This window comes from Arachis ipaensis, chromosome B2, assembly GCF_059453495.1.
Source record: "Arachis ipaensis isolate K30076 ecotype BB chromosome B2, ASM5945349v1, whole genome shotgun sequence".
Lineage (NCBI taxonomy): Eukaryota > Viridiplantae > Streptophyta > Magnoliopsida > Fabales > Fabaceae > Arachis > Arachis ipaensis.
Genome location: NC_142437.1, coordinates 4,542,614 through 4,552,740, shown reverse-complemented (window position 1 = coordinate 4,552,740; position 10,127 = coordinate 4,542,614). Strand labels below are relative to the sequence as shown.

General features: G+C 36.9%; 1 protein-coding gene across 11 annotated transcripts; it reads right to left on the bottom strand.

The window, feature by feature from the left end:
- Positions 1-300: 300 nt before the first annotated feature.
- Positions 301-8,122, bottom strand: LOC107623500 (nucleotidyltransferase). Of its 11 annotated transcripts, none has more exons than XR_015905099.1 (12): positions 7,759-8,108; positions 7,617-7,656; positions 6,977-7,495; positions 6,186-6,374; positions 5,548-5,640; positions 5,253-5,435; positions 5,056-5,158; positions 4,769-4,954; positions 2,138-4,587; positions 1,389-1,978; positions 814-931; positions 301-635 (listed from the first exon to the last, which is right to left on the bottom strand). XR_015905099.1 is itself a non-coding variant. In XM_021115218.2 (11 exons), exons 3-11 carry the CDS (start codon positions 7,208-7,210, stop codon positions 922-924), a joined length of 4,038 nt encoding a protein of 1,345 aa, XP_020970877.1. In that variant the 5' UTR covers positions 7,211-7,495; positions 7,617-7,656; positions 7,759-8,112; the 3' UTR covers positions 301-921. The 11 variants fall into 11 exon arrangements, 8 of the variants coding, with proteins under 8 accessions (XP_020970877.1, XP_088360765.1, XP_016181310.1 ...); XR_015905100.1 differs by having other exon boundaries at positions 1,389-1,975; XR_015905101.1 differs by lacking the exon at positions 7,617-7,656 and having other exon boundaries at positions 1,389-1,975; positions 7,715-8,096.
- Between the last annotated feature and the right edge of the window lie 2,005 nt (positions 8,123-10,127).

The window sequence follows — 10,127 nt, the reverse complement described above, 5'->3', positions numbered from 1 at the left end:
AAATGTTAAAATTAAAGTCACATATTTTTTATATTTTAATAATATTATTTTTAGAATTAATTTTAACAATACCTTTTAAGAACACCGTAACCACAATAGCATGCAGCTTGAAAATATGCAACAAATGATAAAACCTGAATTTTTTAAGTTTGTAATATGTGCATTTCTGCCTGTAGTATGCTACTATGCTATTGCTTGGGAATTAATTATTTCACTTTTATTTAGCGAGGAAATTAAATAGGCATGCATATATATGTTATATGGGGACTTCATCATTACCTATTTTCTTGATGTGAAAAATTAAGGAAGATATTCTAACAATTTTTATTGCTAAACTATCACATTGTTCATAAAGTTCAACAAACAAGTTCAGCATGATATAAAACAAGTACACTAGCATCATGTATAGAAGAGTGAACCTGAACTCTGTAACAAGCTAAAAATCTCTAAAACACTGAATCTAAGCCAGCTTTCTTGTTTTTGTTTTTCTTCCTTCTAAACTTTGATGATTGAGGGGTTACAATTGTGTCTAAATCCTTCAATAAAAATCTGATACCTAAGTCTTCCATACTCTTTCACTTTTGTGGAATTGGAGGAGTGTTGCATGCTCCTCCTTGCCGCCGCCGTGCTTCACCCTAAACCGAGGTGTTGGGTCCGCAAACATAACCAAAGTTGGTTAGATCAACCTGTCTAAGTGTACATGCAAGTAGGGCACAAAAAAGGGACCTTTCACTATAAGGATCAAGCAATGATATACCAAAGGAACCTTCACTTATGTAGATAAGTGGGTTGAGACTTGAGAACAAGAATTGCCTTGAAATGAGAGAGCAGGTGTTTCACCCATTTACATGCCCACCATTGGAAAAAGGATCAAAATCCTTTTCCAGTTGAAAACTTCTGTATTCTGATCTGGCACAAGAATCAAGGCCCTCTGCAAAATCACAAAATCAAAGACATCATCAATAGGGTATTGCTAAATATTTCCTTGTTATTAACAAAAGTTCCTTCAATTTTTCTTTATAAAGTTTTCCATGCATTGAAGTTTTTTAAAAATTGCTAATTTAGCTTCCTTTGAGACACTTGTTAGCTAACGATTTTAAACTAGAGAATATCCTTCAACAGTGAAATGTACTAAAAACTTATGATGAAAAGGAATACATACTTACAAGGTGAGGTTGGTTATGTGAATCGAATGATATTATAAGTGCTCAATTGTAAACCGTGTCTATAGACATGAGTGAAAAATCATGTTTTGGGATTTCTGATGCAGCAAACATTTTATAAGGATTTCACACTTGGATGCTAACCATCCAACAATAATATGACTTCAATAACGTGTCGCTGCTAGAAGCACTAGTGGCAGTTTCGGTACAGAAAGGGGCAACTACCTTGAGACATGGGGTGAAGAAGGCTGATCCGGAGAGGATCGTTGTGCAGAGCCACCATGAAACCTTTGCTCTTCAAACACTCCACCAGATCGACTTGCCTCATTCGGCTGTGGTACTTCGTTGACACCAGGGAAACCCATTGGCCCCAGAGACCCAAATTCAAGCTGTTCTGCCGGGGAACCGTAGCCTGCATTATGATCATAAGGATAAAACATTACAACAGAAGGCATTGTTGGTCCATTCGATGATATCCCACCGGGATTCATGCCAGGTATAGGGTACATTCCATAGGCTACATTGGCAGCACTGTTCTGTGAAGAGTTTGCGTGGACCGGACCGTTCTGGTGAGAAATGAAGGAGTCATGTCTATGCGAAGCTCCCCACGATCTCTCAGAGCGGCTCTCACTTGTCGACAACCTCTCTGGCTTTGGGCCGGTTTTCTCACTTTGGTTGCGATTGTGGCCACGTCCAGTTCCTCGCAACTTTGAGTTCACCCAATTCCCTTCTCTGTCGCCATGATGGTCATTTCTGTCATAGTTGTAATTTCCCCGTCTGGTATTTGTGGAATGTCGCTCGCGAACAGAGACCTTCTGATATAAATTTATAAACATGACACAACATTACAACGAAATCACCATCAACAAAAGCAGGCTGATCAATGGTTTTGTAATTGAAAAACTACTTTATTTAAATGCATGAGCATATGTAAGAATAAAATACAAAGTTTTTCTTTTAGAAATTTATCATACCGGATTTGGCAGGTAGGTTCCGGTCCCACTTCGATACCGGGGAATATCATCCACAAAACGCTGGTAAACGTTGGCAGGTCTATTAGAAACAGACTGGACGGGAGCAACAGGAACTAGACGTGGCCCATAGTTCATATTCATAAGCTGGCTGAAAATATTGGCATTAGCCGCAACAGGTCTACCAGGACCATCCCAAGGATAACGACCCTGCAAATAAACGGGAGGTACCATAACTGGTGAAGGATACACCATTGAAGGAGGATGACGCGTGTTTTGACAAAATCGTCCATATTGCAAATTTTGCCAATGGCTAACGAAGTCACTGTTGAGAATATCAGGCTTGTGTTCCGATGGCTCAGTCACCACCCTTGGCATAGAATTGGAAGGGCTTGAAACCTCAGGTTGATCATATCCCTCGGATGAATCAAAATTCTGATTAGAGTCATTGGTATCTGTTCCTTCTTCTGCAGTGAAGTTGCTTGTTGCAGTTTCCGATGACTCTGTATGAAAATTATATATAGGAAGCATTGTAACAAATGGTACAGGTGGCCCTGTAGGATAGAAGGCAATCGGAAGAAGGCCAGAATTATCAGCTGCTCTTTGGCGAGAACCAGAACCTAAGATCATGGGGGCCATGGGTACTGGAGAATCTGGTCCACTTGCTTGGGCTTCAAAACCGGATACTTGATGCCTTGGAACATGCAAGGAAGTAGCAGCTGGAGGGCCAGTGCTTCTTTCGGACATGTCCGATGGCATAGTTGACAAATGTGTCCATTCCCTGTTTTCATCATCTAATCTATTCGTTGAAACCTCTGTGGCGTTCTTACCCTTACCATAAACACCACCATATTGCCCCAAGGGAGTGCTTTTCCTTCCCCTTTTATCCCTCGTTGGCTTCGAGGATTTGGCCGATGATCCTTCCCAAGAGCTTTCAGAAGAAGTTTTACTGCTCCTGAAGGAGCTTGAAGGTGGTCCGCTGGACAACTGAGAATTTGGCATTCTATCATCAAAATAAACCTCATTTCTCCTGCCATCTTGATACAGAAAATTTTCTATATGCTCTTCTCTTGTTGGGCCTCGATTTTCTGTAGTAAACTTCTGTGAGTTTCTAGTTGAACTACTAGAGCCGGCTGCCCGAGATGACGGGCCAAAGTTATAACTACCTGAAGTTGACTGTTGCTTATCATCTGGAAGCATTTCAAAGTTTCCATTATCAACTTCAACCCCACTTCCAGAACCCCTTTCCTGCTCATGCCAGAAATCATTATCGGCTTCTCCAACAGGACTGAAATTCTCATTCCCAGATTCAACTAAATCTTGAGGATTTGATGCAAATCCTAAGCTAGGAAAATATGGTGTCAATGGTGAAGGGACTAAACCTTGAGGAAATTGCATGTTAGTGCCCCAAGAAGGCTCAATGAAAGGAATATTACCCATGTTTCTATGAGCATATCCCATTGATGTGAGAATGGATGGAGGAAATGGAAATGGTATGTGACCTGGAGCAATGTTCACCGGAACATGACCCTGACTACTGAAACCTTGGGCTGTCGGAGATGCCATCATATTCAGAAGGTCTTGCTCCTCCTGATGCATCATCTGCATTCCAGCTGTTCCTGCAATAGATGCAAACTCTTCGCTCACAATCACCGAGCCGGATTCATCATGATAACTATTTGAACCACTGTTAGACTCAGCAGAACTATCATGAATTTGGCGAGATGGCATGTGCCTAGTTGATGAATCATCTATTCTAACACCATAACTTGGAACAATCTCAGGCTCAACAACATTCTTCCTCTGACTAACCTCCAATTTCGCAAAGGAATTTGGGAGTTTACTACTTTCTGCAGCTCTTGAACGTCTCCCTTGGGAAGAAACTTCACCATATGAGTCAGTTAGCTCAGGGCTAGAACGTGTTCTGGCAAAAAGAAACCTCCCTTGAACATCAGTTGGAAGATTATCGACCTTAATGTTCCTCTGGACCTTATCGACATGAGCAGCATGATTAGAATTAGTTTCTCTTCTGCTTTGATCAGAGGTCCTTGAATTATTTTGGCTTCCATAACTTTTTTGACTCTGAGTATGTGACACTGTAGAAACTTCACTACCTTTATACGAGTTTTCAGAGGATAAATTACTATGCTGAGACAGCCCACTACGTGAAACATGATCTCCTTCTATATGGAATTCATGATTCGAGGTAATATCAATTTTGTGGATATTGTGCTGGACATTCTCAGATCTCTGTGATTGGTCGGGACTGGATAGCCTCAATCGCCACAAGTCATTGCTTGGAGCATCAGGTCGTTGCCCACTTCCATGTCTATCCCAAGTGTTCAGAAAGAACTGATTGACTTCAAAAACCAATTCCTCCTCTGGACATTCAAGTAATCTAGCCAGCCTTTTAGCCCCGAAAGTAAAGGCACTGCGTATCCTATAGAAATTACCTGGTTCACATGAATCATAGATGCAAATATTAGCCATAAACAGATAAGAAAAAGTAGATTAAATAGTTTGGGGAAACCAATACAGTACATGTTTAACTCCAGCAACAAGCATAAAATTTACCATACTTTCATCATTAATTGAGATTCTATAAACAGAAAAGCATAACATGAACCAATATACCTTTGCTGACACTACGGCCAAGGTTATTGTTGACACGCAAAGGATCGATAACATTGAAATACTTCAAAGCAAAGGATTGACCCTGATTTTCTTGGCCACTGGGAAAAACAGCATACACTGAGCTACAGGCATCAAGAAATAGCTTACTGAGCAGTAAATCTCCACCATCTTTTCGAGGAGGTTCAGCTGTGGAAAAAAAAGGGATAAATAGGAGGGGGAAAGCAATATAAGAAAGACAGAGCTAAACAAAAAATTAGTAAACAAATGTTTCAACAGATTGTAACCACCTGTTACATCTGGGAGTGAACTAATGGGAACTGGACCCCAAAGACTTATGCAGAAATTGTCCCAGTCAAACTTACTAAAAAACTCCAGAAATCGATACAACACCTATATTTTCAAAAAGGGGGGAAAAGATAACATTATGTTAAAATTAATGATAAAAAATACAAAAAATAAAGAAAACCATGATAAATTCCAATACCTCGAGTGGTCCAGCAAAGTTATTGTTGAAAACGTGGAATATGTAAAGAACCAAGGTTTCTAACGCATAAGTTGAGATAAGTCCATGGTGGGCACCAAGTATACGACTCTCATAGTAACACCAAGCTTTTATAAGTATAATGCTACGCTTGAATAAATGATTTTGGTTGATCAGATTATCAACCTACAGAAACAAAATCAAATCTTTATCATTCCAATACAAAAACAGTACCAAGGACACAGCTCTAAAGAGAATGATACACTGTGAGGCTTCTGGCTTAGATGCGCTGAATTACCTCCTCAAGAAAACAAAGGGTACACAACCCTCCAAGCTGGTTAAATGAAATGTCTACTACAATATTCTCAACAAGACACTTTATAATCTTCACCTGCAAATATGAAGAAGAATGTAAAACACTACTACTAAAATATTACAATCCTAACTAAAATTAATCCTAATAGTGTCACATATAAGAGACACCATAGGTATGATTATGATTTGAAGTGCAACGAAATGTACGTAACTCAAATCACTACATATTGGCTACTACAACACTTTTCCTCAATGTAGTTTAATGTTAAAGGTAATTGCCTTGCAAGGTGATATTTGTATTAATAACTGGACCAAGTGATCAACAGAGAAAAGACACAAATACACATATGCAAAAATCAACAAAAAGGGTTAAGAATTCAGCAAGCAGAACAAGAATTCATCATGAACTCCCCATAAACTTCCTAGTTCCTACCAAATTTCTTTGCAAAAATGAGGAAACTTAACACACTACAAGGTTTCATCGTCATTTAATAAGTCAGCAAAATTAGCACAAGACTTTAAAAATAAACTGGACAAGATTCCAAACTTAACCTTGACACTACCTAAATTACAAAAGCAATAAATCTTAGCAAATTAAATATATTCTCTTAAAAAACTTACTTCAGCCTGAATGTACTGAACCTCCTTGACATGAAACTCTGCATTCTCATTCTTCTCCTCATTCTCAAGCATGTCACGGACCTGATGTGCCCAATTGTCCTTCAGATTTTGATTCTTACTGAATGCTGTTAAGTCGATATCTCCATCAGGCAAATAAGTTTTGAGCGGTACCGATCCAAAGGTGAATACCTGTATCATAAACAATTATACACAATAATATGGGAGTACAAGTTACACAAACACAATCAGGGTTTAATTTCCTCACTGCAAACAAATCATTTGTGCAGAACTGATCATCAAAGTAGCATTTCTAACTTAGCACTAGGCTGAAGTCTTGTTGACCTTATTTTTATGAAATAAATTAAAATAACTTCCTAATTCTAGTTAAACAGATGTACATAATTTTAAAACAATTAGACAAAAAATTAGAAAGAAAATCTAAAACAAGAAATAGAAAAGTTGTTTTAATGCTTTCTGAAATGAGCTAAAAATAATAGCTTTTGAAATATCTCTAAAATCTGTTGTATCAATAATGCATTCTAATTCCACAATAAAAACCGTTATTCCAACACATTCTCATCTAATGGATACAAAACTCAAGTGTTACTACAAGTTTACACCATACATTTTGCATCATTGACCAGTTTTTCAAGGTTGGAGAAATACAACAACCTAGATCATGATTTGTCATAACATCCCTCAACATTTACCATATTGTAGTATGATTGACTTACCAACAAAATAAGTCCTCAAAGCAAAGAAGCATACAGTAAACACATAAGGCCACTGACCTGGCAAGGGAAGCATTTCATGATCAAGCGCTGTACATAGTCTGCGACGGCATTTCTTCGCTCCTCGGAGGGTGGATTAGGCTGAATGCAGGCAATAAGCTCTGCAGTCCTCTCCTCAGCCTTCAACCACCTCTCAGAATCAAGTGTCTGTAACACCGATGCGGCCTCATGGGGCAACAAGCCATTTGGCAATAGCCCACTTTGTGGCTGTGCCCATGTCTCATGTTCTCCCATGCAAGCCTATGCCTTCCCTAACTGCTCCACCAAGTAAAACCCCACCAGCCACCCCCAAGCCGAAAATCAACACCAACCCCACCACCACCACCACCACAGCTTCTTCTTCCAGATACACTTCCACAGCAACAAATATTCGGAACTAACAAAAGCAACACATTAAAAGCATCCAGCTCTAGCTATTTTCTCAGTGGTTTTCCCTCAAACACTTCATGTGCACAATTTCTTTCTCTACTCCTCCCAGTGCAAACAACAAAACAAACCAAGATAAGCACTTTATTCCCTCTGCAGTTCCACGAAAAATAGCAACAACCAAAAAAAAAATTAAAAAAGTAAAAGTCCCACTCAACAAAATCTGGGTATTACTCAAAACAAGATAAAACACATAGAACCCAAAGTGCCCCACCTACTGCAAAAAACGAATCCTCAGAAATAAAACCCAGATTCTGCAAGAAACCCCAATGAATCAAATATATCAAAATATAAATTTGAAAAAAGTTTAACCTTTTATGTATTTTAATAAGAGATAAAGGTTAGATGATCAAAACCCTAAATGGATGAAGGTGAATCTCCACACAGTTGAAGTGCTGTACGAATACAGAGAAATGGGCGCTTGGGGAATCAAATCCAAGGTGAAAGGAGAGTTGGGTTGCGATCAAAAACGGGTCTTGGTGCAAGCCAGAGAAAGGGTTAGAAAACGAGGGTGTGGTTTTTGTTTGTGTGTTGTGCTTTTTTTTTTTTTTTGGTTTATGAAGGGAACAAAAATATGTGAAATGGAAGATATTAGGGATTGAAAAGAGAAGAAAGGAGGTTATAGCTAAGAGAGAAAGGGGTTCGGCGTATAATAAAAGAGAGAGAGAGAGAAAATGAGAGAGAGTGTGTGTGTGAATGTGAATGTGTGTGCTTATTTTTATGCTATGTACTATGTATTGCTGTGCATTTAAGGGTTTTTAATTTTATTTTGTTTTCCCTTTTTTGGGGGCTCATTTCATTTTGTTGTGTATTTGGTTTTGTGTATTGCGAAATGGTGGCATAAGTGTAATGGAATTGGAATATTGGAAATGGAGGTTGAACAATGGAAAATGAGAAAAGAGAGAGTAAAGGGGAAAAAAGGGGGAAAAGAAAAGAAAAAGGAAGAATGGTGTAGTGAGATTTTTCCATTTTTGGTACATGGAGATTTGGAGAAGTATGTAAGAATTGAAATTTCTTAATTTTGTGACATTGTGTATTTTTGTCTAATTTAATTGCTTGTTGTCTTTAATGTCTTCAAATAAAAACATATAGTTTAATGATAGTTTATTATATTATTAATAGTGTATTAAAATTAATATCATAATTGAATAAATAAGTAGTTTTTTTATATGTTGATGATAAGTAAAAGTAAGTAGGTTTTCTGTTTTGGTCTTATAAGTAGATTGTCTTCTTGGTCCTTTGGTTTTAGAAATGTTGACCAAAAATAAAATCCATTTAGACATGTTGCTTATGAGTGTGACTAAAAAGGAAGAGGAACATGAAAAGAAATGTTAATGTTGTGTCACTTAATTTGAATGACAAAAAACAAATGCTTAACAATAAATTAATTGTTTTGCCTTCAAATAAGCCTATTTTGCAGTGACATATGCAAATTAAAATGAAAACATTGCATCACGAAGTAGAGCATTTGGCTTAAAATTGTAAATGCTATGTATAATGAATCATATTTTGTTGGAATTTTTTACCTATATTCACATTTAGTGATTACTCACATTAACTGTTATATAATTGAAAATAGTTAAATAATTTAATATGTTTAATTAAATTATTTAATATAATACATACTAACACTTTAGAACTTTTTATTTTTAATATTGGAGTTGTAGTGATGTTTTTTTAAAATGTGGATTGTTAGAGTGTTATACTCAAATGTGAAATCGTTTAACTAGAAAAGCAGAAATCGGACTGTCCGATTTATTAGAAGTACAGAAATCGGACCGTCCGATTTGTGGGAGGTATACAAATTGGACCGTTCGATTTGTGAGAGGTACACAAATCGGATCGTTCGATTTGTAGTAAAAAAAATAAAAAATTTGAGGTACACAAATCGAACCCTCCGATTTGTATACTTTCCACAATTTTAAAAAACACCAAAAATTACAATGTTAAAGTATATCACTACTTCTACTTTCATAACAAAAAAAATTAGCCAACACTTTATTATTATTTTTATATATAAAAATATTTGTATATAAATAGTCACCTTCACATTTTACTAAAATTTGTAATGAAATGGTCGATATTGATGAAACTCATCATAAAACTCTTCAAGTTCTGTCAATGGCTCAAAAAGTGTGGAGATGGTGAAGTGATTAGTGGCCACATCTCATTAACCAATTGGATCCATTGTATGTGAACAACAATCTTTGTCTGGTTACTAAAAACTACATTGAAAGCTTTCAAACATTTGTCATGGAGAGTAATGGTCTCTTAGAATTTCACTATTTGAGCCATATGTTGTTGTTGGATTGCTTAAAAGGCAAATATCTTATAATAGAAAAATATAAAAACTATGGGATAAAAGATGAAGAAATAAGATTAAAAAAATGGTGTCTCTAGTCTTATCTTTTATGGTTTTTAGCTTTTTATGGTAGATTAAAATTTGACAAATTTTGTCTCAAAAAAATTGCTTACTTTTGTAAAAGGTGTGATTGGTTGAAAAAAAAAAGTTTAGAAAACAATCAAATAGTACATAATAATATCTAGGCAATTTGACTAGAAAGGAATGGTAGAGTCTTCAATAATCACTGTTGAGGAGTGGTGGAGATAATAATCAGGTCCTTTATGCTTTTCGACGAGTGGCTTGGTGGTGGACCTCTTGGCTGTTGATGTCAATGTCGAAGATGATTAGAGGGGACTTTACTCTTGAGTTGAGGATGTGGGT